This window comes from Phoenix dactylifera, chromosome 2 (assembly GCF_051530095.1).
Source record: "Phoenix dactylifera cultivar Ajwa chromosome 2, Ajwa_hap1_PhDact_Kaust_v1.1, whole genome shotgun sequence".
Taxonomy (NCBI): domain Eukaryota; kingdom Viridiplantae; phylum Streptophyta; class Magnoliopsida; order Arecales; family Arecaceae; genus Phoenix; species Phoenix dactylifera.
In genome coordinates, this window is record NC_143191.1 from 7,013,954 (window position 1) to 7,037,176 (window position 23,223).

At 37.8% G+C, this 23,223-nt stretch overlaps 2 protein-coding genes across 3 annotated transcripts in view; one reads left to right on the top strand and one right to left on the bottom strand.

Moving 5' to 3' along the window:
* The window catches only part of MAK10 (MAK10 homolog), a 28,521-nt gene extending 15,681 nt beyond the window's left edge, over positions 1-12,840 (bottom strand). Inside the window, 6 exon segments of the mRNA XM_088715155.2 lie at positions 305-455; positions 6,590-6,757; positions 6,839-6,997; positions 8,288-8,355; positions 12,584-12,656; positions 12,659-12,840. Of these exon segments, the coding sequence (XP_088571281.1) occupies positions 305-455; positions 6,590-6,757; positions 6,839-6,997; positions 8,288-8,355; positions 12,584-12,656; positions 12,659-12,706 (667 nt within the window). The 5' untranslated portion in view covers positions 12,707-12,840.
* A 4,584-nt stretch (positions 12,841-17,424) lies between these two features.
* Positions 17,425-19,349, top strand: PAC1 (20S proteasome alpha subunit C1). 2 transcript variants are annotated; one of them, XM_026806140.3, is made up of 3 exons: positions 17,483-17,547; positions 17,649-17,705; positions 18,409-19,349. In XM_026806140.3, the coding sequence occupies exon 3, from the start codon at positions 18,421-18,423 to the stop codon at positions 19,171-19,173; it is 753 nt and encodes a 250-aa protein (XP_026661941.1). In that variant the 5' UTR covers positions 17,483-17,547; positions 17,649-17,705; positions 18,409-18,420; the 3' UTR covers positions 19,174-19,349. The 2 variants fall into 2 exon arrangements, with proteins under 2 accessions (XP_008794958.1, XP_026661941.1); XM_008796736.6 differs by lacking the exon at positions 17,649-17,705 and having other exon boundaries at positions 17,425-17,547.
* Positions 19,350-23,223: the final 3,874 nt, after the last annotated feature.

Here is a 23,223-nt window from a genome sequence, read left to right on the forward strand (position 1 = left end):
AAGAAAAGATAAAAGTGGAATGTTTTTACAATAGTGTGCCATAATTTATTAAAGCTTAGTCTAATACTAGCACAAGAAAACTGAAATCCTGTATACTTTGTCTAAACAAGTTCTTTTTGTATTAAGAAATTTTTTTGATTATTGTAGGATTAATAGTTTATCCTATATCAGCATGCCTCGAATGAAAAGAGTAACTAAATATACTTCTCTACATTTGTTAGAGAAATTTGATTGGATTGAAAAAAAATGGATAATAGTAAATACAGATACATAAATTCGACCCAAGGGTAAGATTGTTGGCTACCTTCTAAGGCCTTCTTCTTAGATGATGGAGCCTTACAAGCACGCAATTGACGAGAAATTGTTTCTTCAACTGAATTTAGAATCGATAAGCATTTTTCATCCCCCTCTCCTTTCAAGGGCAAGCCATAAGCCATTGTGAAAATGTCTTCTTCCTACCATTTCTCATACAAAAATAAACCCTTAAATATCATAAACAAGTGAACAAAGAAAAACAAAGAAATGGATTTAATTGTCAACGATTTAGATGTAAGAAATCTAACTCTTTAATTTCTATTACTAATCAACCAATCAAGTAGGGAAATACAAAAACAAGAGGACAAAAAGTTTTGGAACGGTAAACCCAAGAATAAGCAACATAATATTAATAGCTGGATAAGTGACATATCAAGAATGATTATATATAGACCATGACAAAATCAACTATACAGATATGTGAAGTTAAAATAAATTCTTGTCTTTTTACTATGAGACTACCACAAAGATAATTTTCTCAAACATCAACAGACTTCAGTGATTTTTTACCTCGCTGAATAACTGGATAAGCTACTTGAGAAAATATTATTAGAAAATCATGTCAGTTTTTTCTTTAAGTCTACAATATAATTTACAATTAGTTGGTATTCTTCATAAGTCATAACCAATGGATATATGTACCATTGACCATTAAAAGATATGCCTATTTATGTATATTAGTAAGTAGTAATATGATCGTCTTTTATATTTGGATCCCAAGAGGAGAAACAAATAGTATCACCATATCCTCCTCTTACTCCCACTAGAACTCATGTTAGTTTGAATGGAAGTGATATCACAGCAAATTGCCCCTAAGTAGGTATAAATTATCACTACAAGCCTCTAGAACTGGTTGTCCCTGCATCTCCCAATGCAACTGCTGGAAGTACCAATTCTCTAGCAAAGAGCTGCTTGGTTGAACCAAATGGAATGACAATTATTGAAAAGGATTTTACCACTAAAATTCCAACCATTATATTGAAATTGCTTCAGTAATGGATGGAGAAGAGATAAAACCTCATTCAACTTAAAAAATTATGGCCTTTTAAGGTAAAAATGTATAGATCATGTTGATCTAGCCTTGCCATCATAATTTTAGTTCTTTGCCATTAAGAAGTACATAAATGTACAGAAATATCATCAACAAAGCCAGCCTGAATTTATGATCTAATGAGAGCACAACTTCCACCAACCAGCATTATGAATTTAGAGATTGCCTTTCCAAACATTTACGTTACTGACCATGTTAGAGGAATGAAGCAAGGGAGGAATGAGTCAGTTCGAGTTAACTTTCCATATAAAGCCATTTAAACTCTGATCCAAGCCCGACCTACCTCACCAACTGATCAGACAAGGCTGAACCAAACACAGCAGCAAGTTGACAAACCCAACCTAGAATTGACCCATCTATCCACTGTGTGGAGGAGGAGAGCAGGGAAAAGGGGAAGGGCTCAGAGGAGAAAGGCAAAGGAACTAGCTTGACATGGCGTGGTTGTCCAACGATGAATAAGGTGCGGCTTGGCAACAATCTTAAGGAAAAGATGGGGTTCCAAGAAGGAGAAGGTTGATAGTGATTTCTATGACAGTCACCAGATGGCAAACATATCAGTGGATGATGGCGACAGTGGTTGGAAACTCAACAAAGATGAAGAGTAAGAAAGGCGGCAATTGGGGATAGGAGAGAAGGAGAAGGAAAGAGGAGAGGAAGGGAAGGAGAAGTGGGAAAAAGAAAGGAAGAGCTAAGAAAAAAAGGGGATAGGACGTGAACGAGAATGGGAATTAGAGCCAGCAAATAAGATTAAGGTTTTGGAGACCCAACATTCTGATCTCTTTTTTCCTTTTAATATAAAGCATGTGCACTTTAATTATGTTTTATGCACTACTTTGTTGGTTTGCCTAGAAACTAAATCAAGGGATAGTATTCATTCAGAATGGAATTGTTATAGAAAATTTAAATAATGTTTATACACATAATGATATCATGGATCATATACCATCAATCCAAACCAACATGACCACCAATAGGTCAAGTTTGCCTAACTTGATATTCAACACGTGGTCCAACGAGTTTGGTTTACGTTGTGTCAGGTGGGGCATATGTTCCAGGTTCGAATTGCCACCCTAGAATGGAACAAGGTTTAGATGCTGCGTTGCATGCCCATATACTCCGACTATAGAAAAGCACTTCAACGAAGTCCACCAAATGTTGATAAGAGATGTCATCATTTCTTTTAAGAAGCGAAGGAATTGGGGAGTAGAGGGGAGGTAGTGGGAAAGGAAAAGGACAAGTAGATAGACTAGATGATCAAACAAGAGGGAATGCCTGGAGGAAGTGAAGGAGAGGAGGTGGATGCAGAAGAGGAGAAAATGGCATGGAGGAAACTTGTAGAGGAGGAGGGGGAGGTCAAGAGAGATTTGAACTTTTTTAGATGAGAACATGATCAATTATGGTGATTTAATTATTAACAAGGCAATTTAGAACATAAGAAACCAATCTTAAGAAGAACATGGACCCTTATGGTATCTCATAAAACCAATTTTAGGGCTTTATGATAGCTTGTTTTCTAAAATTCGATTCACTATCTTATAAAGCATATGGAAAAAATAAATTTACATTTTATAAAAAAATTGTTTTCATAAAGACAGTTACAAAAAATAGTGTCTAATTAAGGAAAAACAACCTACACATGGTTCTATCAATATAACTAGCATTAGGACATGTATGAAGGAGCAAATCACATATTTAAGACTATCAAACTTCCAAGTGAAATGGCCTTATGCTAAGCATAGTCCTTTAGCATCTCTATATATGTCCTTAGGGATTGAAGTGGGCCTAGGGTGGCATGAGGCTTGTCGAGTTGGGCCGGCTTTGAGTCGAACCGCGGGCTAAGTCTGAGGTAGTTCGGGTCAGACTTGGGCCTAAAAATAGGACCTGAAGAAATTTTGGGCTAGGCTTGGTTAATACTTGGCTCGCTCGAGCCCGACCAAAAGTCCGAGCCTGGACTAGGCCTGAAGCCTGAGCCCCAAATCAAGCCCAAAGCTAGATCGAAACCAAGCCTAAACTTGGCCCGCAACCTAATTATTCTCCACCATCCATTCTTTCATTCAGATAGATAAACCTCTCTTTAGAGCCAAAGAGATCTTTGAGGTTTTACGGCCATAGCTAGTGGAATCTACAATGGCAGCAACATTGGGAATGATCTAATCTCCCTCTAAGATAACTACTAATTCAATTTGAGAAGACGAGGGGATCAGTCTCCATCAATAGAAGATTATGCTGACAAGGAGACAGGGCAGAGCATTGGTAAACACCAAGGCAGCATTCATACCGGTCAGAATCTCCGACCGCTGCCACTAAGGTGGACGAGTGCGAGGTCCAACCCAGACAATGAGACCACATGTGACTAGAGATATTCGACACGACAGTGAGGTGCTCAAACCTATGACCGAGGACACCCGCAACCTCTGACGAGCCTCAGGCCCAAAACAACTTCGACAACTTCACTGATAGCATCGTCGCTGCAACCATCACCTCGCCAGTGGGCGACTAGAGCTTGCAACAGTGGGGATTAGCCTAGCTAATGCCACTAGATGACCGGAATCTGTTCCTATGGTTGTTGGCAAGTGAATTGGACAAATCCGAGTTCTTGACTAAGGTAGTGGAAGTGATGTGAGGGGAGAGCACGAGAAGAAGATGATGAGAGCAATGGTTAGAAAGGCAGATTAGACTAGGAAGAAGCCCATCTTCAAACTCAACCTCTCTGCAAGACTCCTCTATACAGTATTCCAAAAACGAGACCCCGACTCCACTGCCGCCTCCCCAATTCCCACAATCCGCATTGGCATCAAGTATAGCACCGCCTACCATAAAATCTACCTCAGCTCCAAAAGACTTTCCTTGACTGCCCTACCAATTGTTGCACCTGTCAATCTCCAACCATCTTTCCACAATGACAACTCCCACTCCATCAGTGGCAAGAACCAAGTCGGCCCAATCTTTTGGCCCAAATAGGCTAATTTAAGTCAGGCCGATTGGGTTCGGCCTAGCCCGAGATAGGTCTCGGGTTCAAGCATGGGTCAAGCTCAAGCCAAGATTTTGAGAAAAGAAATGTCCAGGCCTAAGCCTAGGCTAAAGACCGAAAAAAATTTCGCACTAGGCTCAGGTAGGGGCATGGCCCTCCAACCCTCATGTCATAAACAATGTTGTTCCATTTTTCAAATTAAAGCTTCATACCATGTTACACAAAATTATGTATTGTATGCATATAAGATAAAAATATAGAGTAAAAATTATTTTTAATTTAGAGTAGCTACCACATTGGATAAGCTGCCTCATAAAACATAATAACTATCGATGATTGGCTTTCAAAGGGAATTATGTAACTAATTCGGACTTTTCAGTTGAATGTGGGTAATACATTAGATCAGGGATTGGTGGAAGTCAACCATGTGCCCATTTTGAGGTTTGTTAATGTCCATCCAAGAGGAGGAAACCCTATCAACAATAACAAAATTTTTAAAAGATATATCCAATTGTTGAACCAAACAAGAGCATGGAACACATTTTATAGCAAAAAAAGATAGAAACAAAGTATGCCGAATCGGGCCGAACCACCCGGTTCACCCCGTAATGCATTGAACCAATGCAGAACTGGGTCGGTTCAACCCTAATTTTCAAAAACTACCCCAAAAGCCCCTGAATCGCCTAGAACCGGGTGGTTCGGAGTAGAACCAATGGTTCGCACCGGTTTGAACCGATTCGGGCCCCCTCCCATATATTTGAATGATAGAAGGGCCTAAGAGTCTCGAGAAGCCTTCACATCCCATTCTTTTTTTCTTTTCAAACTCGCCCCCCAATTCGCCAAAAACACGGTGATTTCGATGATTAAAGGAGGATCCAATCCAAAACAATGTACAATGGCTCTCCCCTACCTCATTTCATCCCTCTTTTTGTTCAACATTGAAAATATCAAAAAAATTCCAAAATAAGGAGAGGTCATGCCAAAATTTATATGTTATAGATCTATAGATGATCTACACGATGTGACTAAAATCCTAAAATCATTCAAAAAATTGAAAAAAAAATTTATTACCATTCATTGAAGCTTAAAAGAGATTGAAAAAAATTGGTGTGCTAGTTCGGGACCGGCTCGCCACCCATACTGTATGTATGTCAGTACGGTCCCAGTATCGGTTCGGCGAACTTTGGATAGAAACTTATGTCTAAGATACTAAGTATTCTGCACAAATGATAAATTACGTGTTCGAAGTTAGTATTCAACGATGTTAATGAAGATACTCCCAACAAACATTGAGTGGAAGAAAAATATTAATATTTGAATGCACCTGGATCACTACAAGCATACGATAGCAATGCAATAAAAATAAGGATTTGAATGGATGTCTATGTAGTATAATTAGGATGGCATACGTTTAGAACAGGTAAATAAGATATATTTAAAAGCTATAAAAAAAGAGGAAAAGTGATAAAGAAACACATACAATGGCAATGTCTTGTAGAACAAAGAGTTTAAAGAAAAAAAAAGATTACTAGAAGAAGGTGCTGACTTTGTGGCAAAATAGTGAAAGAAACAACTTAAACATGGTTGGAAGTTGCAAAAGAAGAATGTGAAAAGAATGAGCATGGAAAGGATACAAATTATTCTGCATGATTATGAAGGGCCTCCCAGATTTTTCAGTTATGGTTATGATTATAAGGGAAGAGTGTGGTATAGTGTCCTTTTTCTCTTGTTTTTCAATTATCAAAATCTATATATGAAGTTCTATGCAGGTATTAGCTTCTAGATGAGAAATAATAATTTATCAATACATCACTCAAGTAAGTTGTACTTTGAGGGTGAGACTTGGCACAATGATAAGATTGCTCCACTATGCGACCTATGTGTCACAGGTTCCAAACACGGAAATAACCTCTCCGCATGTGGGGGTAAGGTGCGTACATTAAACCAATTATTAAAATCTACATATGAAGTTCTATGCAATTGTTAGCTTCTAGATGAGAAATAATAATTTATCATTTACATCACTCAAGTTTTACTTTGAGGGTGAGCCTTGGCAGTTGGAACAATGATAAGGTTGCTCCACTATGTGGCCTATGTGTCACAGGTTCCAAATATGGAAACAACCTCTCCACACGTGGGGATAAAGTGCGTACATCAAACACTCCCTAGACCCTACAGTAGTAGGAGCCTCATGCACCGGGTTGTCCTCTAAACTTTGAAAAAAAAGGAGAAGTCTATTGGCATAGACATACCTCATGAGTACGTGCATCAGCGACTGCCGAAATGATAGCATTACAAGTAGCACGTGTTATTCTACAATATGAATGCAACAAGGCATGTGAAGATGTTCTTTCGATCCTCAGAAGATATATGCACGAAAAGACAGTCTGTGCCAGTGAATGACCCATATGCCACGTTGCCTGCCAACACAAAAGGTGTTGAAAACATAGAATCTTATGATGCCAAGCAAATGATTTCTAGTACAATAATCCTAACAATACCTCACATGCTAAAAGATGATCCATGACATCAAGAGTTCGTTGCACATCAACAGTTCTGTCCAAACTGAGAGGAATTGGAGCAGCGCCATTTTCTATTGCTTCTTCAACAGAGCAATATCCACTGTTCTCAACTCCAGAATCCATCTTTGGATCCATTATCTATATCAGAATTTTTTTAAAAAAAAATACAGTCTCAGCTAGCTGTCCAGGAAGGGCCCAGCCTGGAAAAAAAAAGTAAAAAGAAAAAGGAAAAAAGAAGTATACACTAACAAAGAAGTTAACAAAGATCATAAAAGATGGTCTAAACTCTGAAGATTTGAGCTTATGAAGTGCAAGGAAAAAAAAACATGACTATTAATATATAACGATGGTTGAAATCCACCAACTGGCTGTAACAAGGAATTGGTATATAAAATGACCTTGGTTAGGAATTAGTATCAAACAACAATGATCTGACTTTAAGGACCATAAAACATGCTTCAATCATCAAAAGGATCATGAGGGAAGCAAAATGTAACCTGAAACTAATAGCCTCATAATATTTCCATTTAGTATTGCTCCCAAAAAATAACAAAAGATTGGACATAGCATAAAATGTTTTGTCCCCTTGATTTTCTAAGTACACCAGCTCAACCAGGAACATCTCATTAAACCGCCACGTTCAAATCAAGCTCACATTTATATTTAAGCATGGTAGATGGATATATGAAAGACTTATGGATGATCTATTCGATTACAAGCTCCCAGGCTACTATCATATCTAGAGAAAAAAAAGAAAAGCAACTAATTTTAAATTAAACATCACTAAGAATAACTATAAGTTGTAGGCGAAATAATTATGATGTACACTATACACTAATGACTTGTGATATGATACAACAGCAAAAATAAAATACACAAATGTGCATGACATGTGATTATAGCAAAGATTATGTAAAGATTGTGAAGCAGCTAAGAATGCCATTCTCAGTATTTTATTTTTTTTCCTAGGTATATATATCCACTTTTATGCATCTTAGCAATTTTTTAGTTTATCATATGCCACAGCAAGCTCATCTTAGCATATCAAGCATGTAAGCTGATTCAATACTATCTGGATATAACATGTTAAAATGTCCATCTAATGGCATAGTAAATAGTTTGCTTTTGATGCTCGTGTGACCTAAGGTATTCAAAATACTGCAACTTGGTGTTTCAATTATGTTCATGAGATTCAACAAACTGAAAATCCTTATTCAAACTGTTAGAATAGAAACAAAGTACCTAAGCTAGATGATATGGATAATAACAAACCACCAGTGGATTATTTTGTATTTTGTCACAACATTAACTGAACGAATCTGTAAGCCATAAAAGTACAATAAATTCAGAGACATGCATTCCGAGCATGAGTACAATAAGACACCAAAGATAAATGAGTGAAGAAAAACATGGGTAACTACTCAGTACCTCCAATGCAGACATGGCAGCAAAGAGACTAAAGTTCTCTCCATGTATAAGTTCTCCATCCTGAAGATCTATATGTATGAAATGTTAGAGAGAGAGAGAGTCACAGAAATACTTCTTGTTGGAGCAGACATAATCCATATCCATGCCTGATATCTAGGAACATCCCACAGACAAGATATATTGACACGTGCATTTGTGTGATATCCATGGTACAACAGATGGTATGACATGGTTGAACAACAACCGCTAGGTTTTACAAGAGTTTAATGCACATTATATATACGCTATACATCTTTAAAAATGCTGATAACGAAAAACGAAACTTAATTTTAGGAGCATAAGCAATTCTTCGTTTACAAATATATAATATTAATCTAATTGAACATTACAGGGCTACTTAGATCTCCAAAGCATTTAATATAATTCTAAAATTGTATTCTAGTCATTATTCTCAATTTTCAAAAGGATATATGCAGAAATAGGAAATAATGACAAATGATAACCGACTAAAGTCAACAACTTCTTCATCTACAGGTTGCTTCATATATCAGGAGCCAAGATGATGTATGATGGAATGGAAGAATTTTCTTCCAACTCCAACATTCAAATGCAGTGATCCATCTTAAATTCTAAATATTGACATAAAAAAGGATGTTAGCTGCCTTTTCTCTATAACATGATTATTAGTTTCTCAACCCGGTAGTTCGAAATACTCCTTTGCATTTCCGTTTATTCAAGCCTTTCTTTATCCAACCATCTACAGTTCTTGCTTATAACCTATTTCTAGCTCACAAATAATAAGACAGGTTAAAAGGACCGAACTTACCAAGTCTAAAGGGACTGTTCACATAAGTTTTTTTGATGCTTTATTAAAGTGTTCCAGATGGATATTCTTTTAATTTAGTTTCCTATTAAAGAAAGAGCATGTTATGGTAACTTCTGATTAAAGGTACCAGTGGTTGGTTGACTAGGTCTAAAAGATGAAAGTGCCCAATTTCAAGTAGCTAGCTAGATCTTTGACATTAGATCTTGCAATGCTTAAAATGTTCTGAATTTCAGAGTTCCACATGATGCATCAATACTATTTCAATACATCTATCAGTTTCTCGCATGGCAATTATAAGAATAAGTAAAACCAAAACTTGGAAAGAAATTATCAAATGTAGCATAGGGTTGTAGGCTCTACTAGTACTCACCCAGACATGTCCAGGTCAAAGTGTTTTATCACAAAGACTTCAAATTCCATAGGCATTATTGAAACACTTTGTTGACCAATTACTTATGGTAATGGCAAATTTCATCGACACATTATTGAATTGAAATTATAACCATAACTAAAGGGATCTTCAAAACAAGGTATGTCGTCTCGGTACTGGGCTCCGCACCAATGCCAGACTATCACTATGTCGATACGGTACAGTACAAAGCTCATTCGGTGTACCAAGCCCTGCACTAGTGCCACCCTATCACTATGTCGGTACGGTACAGTACGGGGCCCATTCGGCATACCGAGTATCTGTACGGCCTCTGTATAGTGTACCGGGACTCGGTACTGTGTACTGGTACCGAACTAATATGGTACGTTCCATACCATCCGGTTTAGTACAGTACAATGAACCTTGCTTCAAAAGAACATGTATATTCAACCATGGATAACCTTCTTTAGAACAAAGAACAATGACTTGATATCAATGGAAAAGATTCCTTTCACATGTACTCCATGACATGGTTCGATAATAATCAACCAAGAGATTCATCATACATCTCTTTCAAACAAAAACTACTTGAAAAAATCAGTGCGCGTCACTATGATTAAGTAATATGTTAATTTCCTATACTTCTGTTAAGATCATACTTGGCTTTTCAAATTCTTTACTAGTACATATGTGTCAGATACATAATCTTGAATTATGCACTTGTTCCTTAAGCATATTATAAATTGATCTATTATTCAATCTCTTTATACCATTTCTGGTTTTTTAAGTGTTTGAATTTATAAATCTGCATATGGTGATTTGATGATGATGACGCATTTTTTAACTTACATATGTTTTGAGTGCAGAGGACGAGTATGATATTATGTGATGGACACATTTTTGAGTAACTAAAGGGAAAGTTTGTAAAATTGCATAGCACCCCAAATTTTCCAATTAAAAGTTGGGGAAATAGAGAGGGATAATTCAAGAAATAGTTATAAAGAGCCAAATGAGATGGTATGAACTTGTAGAACAAAGATGTGAGATGACTCTTGTAAGCAGAGGAGCTTAAATCTATGTTGGAAGGTGAGAAGAGGGAGATGACCAAAACTAACATGTAAGATACTTGTGAGAAAGGATTGGAAAAGCTTGCACTAGCAATAAAAGTGGACTTCAATAGGAATAATAGACAGATGAGGATTCCTTTTCCTGACTATATATGCTATTCCTTTTGCTTGAGGACCAGAAACTATAAAAACATAAACATGTTACCTTTGTGCTTAAAACTCCTAGACAATTGATTGTCAAGTATATTTAGATTGTTTTAAAAAGAACTAGTAAGCACAAGTCATCTTCAAGAGGAGTAAACATAAGAAAAGAAATGAAATAAAGAAAGAGAGAAACCATGAATATCAATGAGCCAGCTGAACTCAATTTTTGCCGCTTTGAAATAATGAGTTACGGCATGTTTGGCCCCAGTTAAAGCCCAACCAACTGCCACCTTTAGCAAGAGAATCCAAGGCAGCCAGCTTCAGCTTTCAACCAAGAAAATTAGTGTTATTTTGCTGTAGAGTTGCTGCAAACAGGTTCTTTTATCTAGAGAAGGATAGCATGAGATGCTGTATCCCCCCTGTATGTATGCATGTTTGGCCCCAGTTAAAGCCCAACCAACTGCCACCTTTAGCAAGAGAATCCAAGGCAGCCAGCTTCAGCTTTCAACCAAGAAAATTAGTGTTATTTTGCTGTAGAGTTGCTGCAAACAGGTTCTTTTATCTAGAGAAGGATAGCATGAGATGCAGTATCCCGTATGTATGTATGTCTAATTCAGTGCTACCAAGCATTGCCTACATGTTCTTTTCTTGATTTTCATTTCTATGTATCACTAAAATGAAAGTTATTGATTATTTTGAATTAAACACCCAATCAAAGCTTCCTGTTCCTGGCATAGCCATTCATTGATAGGAATAATTAAGTATTTATATTTTAAAGAATCCGCAAACTTGTTGATGTTATACATTTAAGTAGCCAGTATTTAACTTGGAATTGTCTTTGGAAGTCAAGCAGTAAATATTTTATTTGTGATAGCCAGTCTACCATTCTGCAGTACTGCCTGTCTGCATTGGTCCATCATACTACTTCTGCTTACAGTTTATAAGAAGGAAGATGCATCTCCTTTATAAGCTAATATAATATAATGAAGCTTCATTCACATAAAATTGCAGTTACTCCTGAGATTGAAGTCCAACAAAGAAACAAGATTGCCCCTCCCTTTGAATTTCTACATCTTTCCAATGCAATGGTTCAAGAAAGCACTGGAGACCAAAATTCAGACAACTAATGCTATTGTTTAGAAAAGGAAAGTATACTTCCTCCTTAGACCAATTTAATATAACAAAGCCTAGTTCACCTTAAAAAGCAGCTGCCTGCATGATGTGGTCCAATGAAGATGAATATTTCCTATCACTGCAGCCCAAGAAAACATGAGGCTGATAATTGAATACCTATTCGGTCAAAAAATAAATGGGAGAAGCTATAGATTGTAGAGGTTTTCCCTACCTTGCCTATGGTTTCTGTATCTTTGTGTCGCTGCCATTTAAGAAAGCATCAGACACCACATCAAAACACCTAACCAGTCCAAAAAGAAAGGGAAAAAGGTTGAGATCACACACTCTACACCTGTTCAAATTGATCATCATGTTTCTTCTCTTTAAAGTTTATGGCAAACAAAATGCATTTCCTCCTAAAGACAGTCTGATATCATGAAGATTGATTCTTCTAAAGATGTTAGTGTCCCCAAGATGGTCTGAGAAAGATTAAATCTTGGCGTCACTGCCATCCAAGAAAATATCAGAGACAAAATGAAACACCTGTTCGGTCCAAAAAGAGGAGAAACTGCAGATGACTAGACTTACCATCGCCGGCAGTCCCTTGATTCACGTAAAAATGCACCTAATCCAGCTAATCTCAGACTCAGAAACCAAATTTCTCCTCGATTGCCTGTGGTTTTCTTAGTCTTTCTATAACTAACGTTGAAGAAAGCATCATGGGCTAAAATTTGGACAAGAGAGAAGGGAGAGAAGCTATGGATGGCGAGGATTACCATTGCAAGCTGCCTCAATGAGGGGAGAGGCATCGGCCCACACGGTGTGGTCTCCGGCGGCGATCGACGATGGGAGCAAGGGCCGGCCGCCGCTGCCGACTTCTCCGGCCGTTCCTCCGCCATCGTTAGCCATGGGTATTTGGAGTGAGATCGGAGAAGAGGGCTCTCGGTGGAGTAAAGGCAACGTCTTGCGCCTCGCAGCCGCTCCAGGCCTCCTCGAGCTCCCTTTGATCGCTGGCTTTGATTTTTTCCGTTTTTTCTTCGAGTGGAAGGGTTTATACTTCACTTCTGGCGTTTTTTGGGTGTGCGCTCACCCGCGGAGAAGTTTAAGGTGCAACATTTGACCCGGCCCCGTAACCCAGATGGAACGAACCCTGTTAGACCCACGGGCGAACACCTAGCTGTTAAGTTTCCTCGGTTTGAGTTGGACGCATGCCAATACTTTTAGTCTCAAGTTTTAATGTGACTCGATGAATTTTTATTTGGCTTGAGTGAGTTTTTTTTTTTTTTTTTTTTTTTTTTTTTTTTTTTTTTTTTTTGCACATGTCCTGCCTGCTTTAGCCTCACTATTTATAATATTATATATATATATATATATATAAATTCTATATATAATATTAGATATAATAATATATGATATACATTATATTATATATTATATCGTATAAGGTTGAAGGGTGGCGCCGAAACTGGGAGGTTGACAGAGGAGAGGTAAAAAACCCCTTAAAAATAAAGAAAGTGAAAAAATTTTACATCTATTTTTTCAAAAATAATAATAAAATACTTTTAAAAAATAAGAAACAGAAACAGGTTAATCAAACAATTTTTTTTGCATTAGATTTTATATTTTTATTTATAAAAAAAAATTATCATACGGAACCTAAAACTAAAATTTTGCACGGATATGAAAAGCCACCATTGAGAGTTGTTGGCAAGGGGAGAAACCAATGGAAAACAAGAAAAATAACATCAGAGGGTATGTTTAAAGTAGAGGAACATGATGTTGGACTTCGAAGTCAAAAAATCCTTGAGCCCCTTAGCGCAAAAAAAAAAAAAAAAAAAAAAATCCTTGAGTTTGTAATATAATCATAGTAGATAGTAGCAAGATCATGATTTTTATAATAGATTGTAAATAATGAGTTTGGATCTTCTTCACTATGCACTTGGACTCGAGAGGGTTTGTTTTGCCGGTCACGGCTACTCTGGCATGAAGACTCTGATTAAAAAGGGCCTAAACGAGTATAACTTATGTGCTGCGATGGGCTTGCTCAATCTTGACTATTGCACCAAAGATGAATGGTTGTGATTAGTAAACAAATCCTCTCTTTGTACCAAAAAAAATAAACTCTTTTCAATCTACGGATAGATTGAAGAGGATTCCCCTGTTGACGATTAGTCAATTCAAAGTTGGGTATAATGGTAAACTCGAGAATTAGACTAAATCGATGAATCTTTGCTTAACATTGGATGTGTTACAATTCTATCTTCTTACAACTCACAACTTTTAATTATTGTTAATGTTATAATCAACTATAACTAGAAATTCTGGGAGACATGATATCAAAATATTAACCAAACCTTTCTTTGGATATCTTAAATAAGTTTTACCGATAAGTATCAAAAGTCAATTTGAAAACACCGTAAATAAGCTTCATCCACTATATCAACCAAGATTTTTATATGTTGGTACTTGGTCGTCACCTTCTCTATATGCTTTTTAAACCGAAGAGAGAAATCATTCTCTTAAAATTCGAAGAAAAGCTAAAAAAACGAGCAAAAAAAAATCATCTTCCTGCCTAGGCCTAGGTCTCGCTTATTCTTTCTAGATACCATCTAATCAAATTATAGATAAATAACAAAAATTAGATAAACCCATTGTCTCTCCAAGCCAAATAGGTAGCTCTCTTTACTTCGATGCAACTTGGAATTGCTCAAAGCCAGTCAAACCTGACCCAACCAACCAATTGATTAACTTAGTTATTAAACTCAAATAAAATCTAGTTCAAAAAATTTGAACCAAGTGTGTCCCTAGTAGGGCATAACCTTACATTTAATATCATCACCTATATTTTACACGGTTCACATTATAGTTTTATACTACCTGGATAGAAGCATGAATTTTGGATATTAATATAATCAGTGAACTGCAAAAGAACTTATCAATAAATTTAGTTTCTTGTATTTCATACAGTTAATATGATCAGTGAACTGCAAAAGAACTTATCATTAAATTTAGTTTCTTGTGTTTCATACTCATGGGCCATAAAATTCATGCTCATCAAGTCATCATGAGGCCATACTCGCGGGCCATAAAATTCATGCTTATCATTAATATGAGTGGGTTTGTAATGGCCATAAAAGTCATCATGAGACCGATAGTGAACCCAAAGAAAAATCTTTTCATGCTCAAAGGCCTCACAGGCGGAAAGAACCCATGGCAAAGAGAGGAAAAAACATGCGAGGTGATGACTTTGGAGATGATGACTATAGGGGTCCATGGCCTAGAGAAGAAGGGCTTAGAAAATCCAAAATTGAGTTTCCAAAGTCTGAAGGAGGAGACCCGTATGAGTGGCTTGACAAGGCAGATCAATACTTTGATGTTTATGATATTCCACTGGCTGATCGGGTTACCCTAACAAGTTTTCACTTAGAAGGTAGGGCTAGCCGATTGTGAAGATGGATCCGAGCCTTGTATGAAAAAGAGGGGAGAAGATTGCGTTGGACTGCCTTTGTTGATGAATTCATGACGCAATGGGGACCTTCTCCCATTATCAATCACCATGGCCAGCTTGCAGAACTCAAGCAGGAAGGCAAAGTCCAGACCTACATTGACGAGTTCCGGCAATTACAAATGATGGTCAGCGGATGGTCCGACGAAGCCTTACTTGATACCTTCATCGATGGCCTCAAACTGTGGCTTGCCAAAGAAATCAAACTCAAACAACCATCACAGCTACAAGAGGCAATGCATATGGCGGAGATCCTAGACTAAAGCTACAACCTGGAGCTTTGGATGTCCAAGAATGGTCCGGCCAAGTCTACGTCCTTGATGCAAGCAGCGAGGAAGAGGATGAAGTGTTTGAATTTTCTGATGAAGATGGTGAAAAATCTGATCAAAAAAAGGCCAAGCATTATGAAGTGACCAAAGAAGCTGAACTTTCATTACATGCCATGTCGGGAGTTCAAAAACTTTCTACTATGCGGCTTACTACATGGATCGGTACGCATGAAATTTCTCTATTGATTGATTCAAACTCTTCACATAATTTTATTAACGCTGAGACACTTCAAAAGGTAGGCTTGAAAGATGTATCGGTAGAGTCCTTTGAGGTAAAAATTGCGAGTGGAGAGAGGATGAAGTGTGAGGAGATTGTGAGAGATGTAAAAATAAGGATCCAAGGGGTTCAAATTAGTATTGATTTGCATATACTACAGTTGGTAGGACTAGATGTGGTACTTGGGATTTCATAGCTTCGAAGATTGGGCAAGATAGAGACAGACTATGAGTCGATGACCATGAAGTTCAGACTTAGTGGTCGGATGGGGAAGTGGACCGTTTGGGGCAGCAATAACATGAGGCCTTGTGAGGCCAATATGTTGGAGACACTGTACAGCCGAAAGCCTAAAGAAGAAGCTACGTAGGAAGCCCATAAAGAAGGAGTTCGACGACACTCAAAGCATATCTTTGGGGGCAAGGATATTTTTCAAGGCAGGGGATTTGTTGAGGACCCACGCAATCAACGCCGAGGTAGCGCTAATCCGAGAGAGGACTATGTGCCAACCGAAGGCCAAAGTGGCCAAGTGATGTGTCTTGTGGCCGGTCGATCCTTGGCCAACCACGAAGTTCATCCACAACTTCGGCACTGCGTGGGCCCTGCCGAAGGCCGAGCCGACCTCGGCCAGACTGGAACTTCCGAGTCGCGCAACCCGGTCAACCGGGACACGCATCCCGTGCATCCAGGCCAGGTTCAGTTAGAATTTTATATAAAAAAAATTTATATACTTATTTTTAAAGTATGATTTCTATTTCTAATTAGAATTTTTAATTTTTATTTTTCATAATGTAAATCTTATATTTCAAGTTTATTATATTTTTAATATTAACAAATATTACCTTATTTATTGTATTAATCATCTTTATAGATTACATAATATCACAAATTTTCAACATTTAAGTTTTTTTATCAGTTTATATATATAGCCTAACCAAGGTATAATTTTTTAATTATAATTTCTATGGTTATCAAACATGCAGTGTGTATTCATTTATACTAATCATATAGACCCATTTTCTTTTGCCTTAAATATCTTTCCTAATTCATTGGATAAATAATCTTATAAATTAATCCCTCTCTCTCAACAACCCTCTCTCCTCTTACCTACTCTCGCTTAATGATATTTAAATATTCATTGTATGTTTTGGAAGTATAAAATTACATATTTTTGAAAGTTGTAGTTTGTAAACTCAAATCATAAGAATGATCACTTTCGTGGAAAAAATTAGAATACTTTATATAAAAATTCATATTTAGAATAACTTTTTAATTTATTGAAAAAAATTTAATGATCTGATACTTAATTATTAGTTATTATATAGAAGAAAAGCTAAATGCTTCATCTGGATTGCAGGCTCGACATGATCAATATCTCAGTATCTTGGGTTAGATTTCATTCATACTTGATCGCAGCCTGAGCTTAATAACCTTCTGTTTTTTTTTTGGGGGGGGATCTAATCCGATGTACTTAACTAATGAGTTGGGTCCGAGTCCGAAAACAAGATCTAAACATGATACTTGGGTCAGGCTTAAGCATGCCCGGTTGACGTGACCACTTGCAGCCGTACCATGAGCCAATCGAGCGACTTAAAAGGCCTCCAAGGGAGTCGCGACCCCTTCCCCAAGCCTTGCTTCGTTTTCTTCTCTCCTCGCTCGGTAGCCTCCTGCGCCTCTCCTCTTTCCATCCAGGTTTCACCTTCCTCCCCTTTCCTTCGTCTCCTTTTTTTCTAATCTAGCTCGCCTTCCGTGTTCGATCTCTCCCCTTTTTTCCTTCTTTTTCTTTGTTTTAGAACCTGTCGTCGCGGCCGCGGTGGCCCGAGGGAGGACGAATTTAGGGTTTGAATCAGGTCTCAAAATTTGATTTTTGGAGTGATCGATGAGAATATCCTAGATCTATGGTCATTTTCTGCCGGATTCTAATCAATTCCCTTCCATCCGGTGATTTCTTTGGCTCCAAGCTGCAGCGGCCGTTCAAGAGGAATTTCCCTAATATTCAGATCACTTCCCTACGCTTCTGATTATTTTTATTTTTGGATATTTTCCACCATTATATCTTAGTCTCCTTGATTCTATGTTTTTTACTTTTTTCTTAGTTCTTTTTCGTGTCTTTGTTGTGGAACTGCATTCTCGAGTGTTTGAAGTGCAAGAATTTTAGAATCATCATTTGATGTTTATGCGGTTGTACTTCTCTAGCCCTGTGGTTTCTTTGCTTCTTCGAACGTTGTAATTTCTATTGTGTTATGATCTAAGAGAGATGAGACCACGACTTTCTTCATATTTTCTCCATAATTTACCAGATTCCATGTTTCCATTTTTATGCTCCATGATTTCATCTGCCCCAAGATTTGATTTTGATTTTCTTTTTTCTTTTGTTTTCTTATGCAGTTTTCTTTTGTTCTTTCGCTTCTTTATAATAGAATACGGCCACAAAATTTTGTTATCACCGACTAAATATTTCAGTGATTTTACGCTGTTCTTTTTTAGCCCCATGATTTGTTTGGCTCCAAGCTTCTCTGAAGTTCACACCTTTTTCTTGTTTTGCTCTTGCAGTGATCTTTGAGAATGTCTCGCCGATATGATAGCCGAACCACAATCTTCTCCCCTGAGGGGCGGCTGTACCAGGTCGAGTATGCAATGGAGGCTATTGGCAATGCAGGATCGGCCATTGGAATCCTGGCGAATGACGGTGTTGTCCTTGTTGGCGAGAAGAAGGTGACCTCGAAGCTCCTCCAGACCTCCAAGTCCACTGAGAAGATGTACAAGATCGATGACCACCTTGCCTGTGCTGTTGCCGGCATTATGTCTGATGCCAACATTCTCATCAACACTGCTCGCGTCCAGGCCCAGCGCTACACCTTTGCCTACCAGGAGCCTATGCCTGTTGAGCAGCTAGTCCAGTCCCTCTGCGACACCAAACAGGGTTACACCCAGTTTGGTGGCCTCCGCCCCTTTGGCGTCTCATTCCTCTTTGCTGGCTGGGACAAGAACTTTGGGTTCCAACTCTACATGAGCGACCCCAGTGGGAATTATGGTGGGTGGAAGGCGGCGGCAATCGGAGCTAACAACCAGGCAGCGCAGTCAATGCTGAAGCAGGACTACAAGGAGGACATCACTAGGGAGGAGGCAGTTGCGCTGGCTCTCAAAGTGCTAAGCAAGACAATGGATAGCACCAGCCTTACTGCTGAAAAGCTAGAGCTTGCAGAGATCTTTCTGTTGCCGTCAGGAGAGGTGAAGTACCAGGTTTGCTCGCCGGAGTCGCTCAGTAAGTTGCTGGTGAAGTCTGGGGTTACACAGCCTACTCCGGATTCATCTTGAGTTTGGGTTTAGAATTGATCATGATTCAGTCTGTGGCCATGTTGAATTAATTTTAATGTTTGGTACTTTGAATGACTTAAGCATGCAAGAACTTAGTTACTGTTTTTGGAAAATGAATCATTCTCTGTTACATTAAAATGCTCCTGTTGGATGTACTGTTACACCATTTCCATTTAGTTCTTTGCCTTATGATGTTGCTATTGTGAAAATGCATGATTTTTCACTTACTTGGTTTTCATTTGATATAGATTAATAGATCCAGGTATGAACTGTATGAAGCATTCATTTTAGTTTTTATGTATGCATTAGGTGCTAGGCATCCAGATGTGATGTCCCTTGCTTTCTTTAGAAACAATAAGTGGATCATTTGGTCAAGATGTTCCCATCTTAGTGCAATTTGAGAGTGGCGTTCTTTGAAGCATTGTATTAAAGGCGTATATGCCAATTCAATGACATCGAAGCATTTTTATGTAGCACTTTTTTAATATTTTAAAAAGCATCAACCATTTCATTTAAGCCATAGGTTGAAATTGAAAAGGTATAAAGATATACATTCGAAATGAGGAAAAAAGGACATGGAAATTATCGACAAAGATTACACAATAGTAAAGTAGAAAAAATTAGATGCTCCACATATAAGTGTAGAATTGTATAGGTTTTCTAAATGGCTCTGTTCAAGGTGGATTTGAATCTAGATTCATGGAGCAGGCTATCGATTTGTGTATTATCACTATGTAATACACTTTGATGAGTACATCAATGTTTTTATGGGAAATAATGATGGTATTTATGCCCAAATTCAGCATATGCCATGAAAAGAGCATATATGTAGAATTTTGTTGGGTAGCAGCAACACTTGTTTGGTGACTTTGGTCATGCTTGCTGCTGCTATATCCTATTTTGCACATTCTGAACAACACTTAACTTTTTATTTTTTCTTTTCACTTGAAAAAATTGTAGTTTTATTGTTGATTCTATTTTGAACAAATCTATAGTAGGGGTTTAAGTAACAAAAAGGCTCATTTCTCAATTTTAATAAATGATGCAATTCAGGCATTTAATATGGTTTCTCTACTATCCTTTATTGTGTGGGAATCCATATTTCTGAATAGAAGTTTCTAGTATGGAGAAAAATATAAAATATTTTCTAGGGGAAGGATCTACAACTCAAATCAAGGCCAGCATATCGATCCATATTGGTAAGAGGCCGATGTTCAATTTAGTATATGTTCCAAACCTGTCCATAGTGGTTTAAGCTAAGTGGAACCACCCCATATTGCCCAGTACTGACTTGTACTGCTCCTTTTTTGGTGATACCATGGCCGGGAGTGCAAAAATGTTGAGAGCCCATCTTGGTCTGGGGTGCATACCATACCATTCTAACTGTACCTTTCCATATTGGTACGAGCGGTGCCATGGCCGAGAATGAAAAAGATATTGGAGCCTGTCTTGGTATGGGGTGCATACTATACCATTCCAACTGTACCATTCTATATTAGTAAGGTACCGATACAGTTTCTTGTATTAGTTTTGCGGATCTTGACTCAAATAGCGAGTCTCCGTACTACAATGAAATAATTAACTTCAAAGCTTTAGTGAAAAATTAATATTTTCTATTATGAATAAGAAAATAAACTTTGAAGTCTAGCTTGTCCAATGTGCAAACCAATAACTTTCTCTTTTCTCCCTTCCTCTTCCTGCATCTTTATCTTCTCTTATGCATCATGAAAAACTCCCAACATCATGAATTTCTTTTCCCTGGTTTGAGAGAATTTGGTTCAGACAAGCAGAAGGATCAATACCCCTCATGGAGATTTTGTTCGTAGACTGCACTTCTTGTGCTAAAATCTATTTGCCAAGGAAGCCATTGACAGGTTTCCAGATAAAATGATTTTTAATATATGCCATTTGGGGCTGTTGCTGTGGATGAAATCAACCCATTGGTGAATGATAAACTGGCAACGTGCAGATTCTTTAAGGAACAAGGGTAAAGCTTGATAGAATCATTTAAGAGTTTTTGATTGTAACTCTCTAGCAGTCCAATCAAGGGCTGTTTTATATAGTTGGATTTTGTAATATATATGTTTTCACTGTTTATGTCCATATATGATATTATTTTATGTTGTTTGTGAGTGTATGTTGTTTGTGAGTGATTTTATTGATGATATTAATGGAAGGATGGATGTTAAACCAAGATTCGCTAGCTAGGTACCAAAACTTGTATCGGTTACCATGATGATATAGTGTTGGTATGCCCAGTTCGAGGGTCGGTTCGACATACCGAGAACCGATATAACAACCCCTCCACAACCCCACCCCACCCCCCCCCCCCCCCCCCTCCCGCACCAAGTATCGGTTCGGTGCTGTACAATGTAGTATTCTTGGTATGGACTGGTAAGCACTTGTATGGCGAACCTTGTGTTAAACTAATATTAGGCACATGCTTGATGGAAAAAAGGTAAGGCATCAAAGGAATCATTATCCATTGGGTGTTAGAGAATGCTCTATGTAGTCAGAGTACAGTATTTGTAGTTTTGTACTATGTAGCCACTATCTATGTGCATACTCAAGACCCTTTTTTTTAATGTATTTTCAGTCTACTTGCTCTTGAAGTTCCATCATTTCAACCAGGATACAGGTTCTAATACCATTACTGTAGCTTGAAATGATCACTTACTCATGGCTTTGGATTGTTTATCTTGAGTCTTTATTTTTGCTGTACCTTTGCTACAATCATCTTTGGGCACCTTTGATTTTGATAGGGCAAATGCGTAGGAGTTTGATTTAGTCTCAACAGGGAAAGCCTAACCCACCTCTGATCATAGTCAGTCATAAAGAACTTGAGAGTTGTGAGTAAAGGTTTGCAACTTAAACATTCATGAATAGTGTTAAGATTTTTTTGCATTTGCCATTTAAGTATATTTGAGGCTGATGATTTGAGGTAAGGTTGTACCTGTCCTATTTTGTTTTGATGAGTTTCCAGTCCCTGTTACTTACAACCACCCCTGTTGACCTGATTCAGTATATGTGACTCTAGACCAATTTTTATTCATCTTCCATTCTGTAGATTTGTTCATGTTTGGCCATGTTGGGCATTCACTTTATTTCAATATGTTTTTTTTCCTGGGAGCTGAATAGTTTTCCTCTTGTTGGTAGTGTGATTAACAAAAAATCTAAAGTAAATGGTAACTTAGTGGGCTTTGTGGGATTACCCTACTTTGTGAGAACTTCACTCCTACCATCTTTGACGCCTCTACTGCCACCATTGCCATCGTAATCACCAAACCCTAGTACAACTATTGCTACGTGAAATTGCTATCAGAAGCAACAACACCATGCCGTTGCCACTATCATGACATTGATCGCCACCAGGAGAACCACTACTAATGCTACTTGACTTTCCTTTCTCTCGTTTTTAAAGCACAATGAAATGTTTGTAATCTATATTCTTCACGATCTGTATTGAGCATGTTCTATTTTCACTTTCTTTACCTTGTGCTGCAACTAAACATGAAGGAAGAATTTCCTCCCTCTTGAGTTTCTTTTATTTATATGTTCTTGCTGTCAAGCATATCTGGTGAATTTCTTGTTTCACCTATTTGAGTAATGAGGTACTTAGCAGCATTATCATGGCCAGTTGGATTTGATAAAAACATCCTTCTTGCTTGGTTTCTTTGGTGACTCTGCTAAACTATGGCCTCTTGCTTGTAGCCACTTGCTTAAATTTAATATCCTCCCTTGACTCTAGCTGACCTTTGTCAATTGTGATTCAATTTGACCACATGGATCTTATACTTACATTGGAGGTGACTACTTCCCATGGACGTTTAACTTGCTGGCATGAGCAAAATCTGGTTACTTGGTTTGTTGCCATTCATGTTTAAGTATCATGGCTGGCCATCATGATAGTCTGCTCATAGAGCCATCTCTTTAACCATGTTAAGTATGGTCTGCAGTGTCTCTGGTTATTTGCTTTATAAATTAATTCATAGTAGCATCATAGTCATCGGAGGATCTTTTTGGATCCAATATCGCTCTTTGAGGCCTTCT

What these genes read in the sequence shown, in the direction of transcription:
- PAC1 (XM_008796736.6), top strand. Translation starts at nt 18,421, where the DNA reads ATGTCTCGCCGATATGATAGCCGAACCACAATCTTCTCCCCTGAGGGG.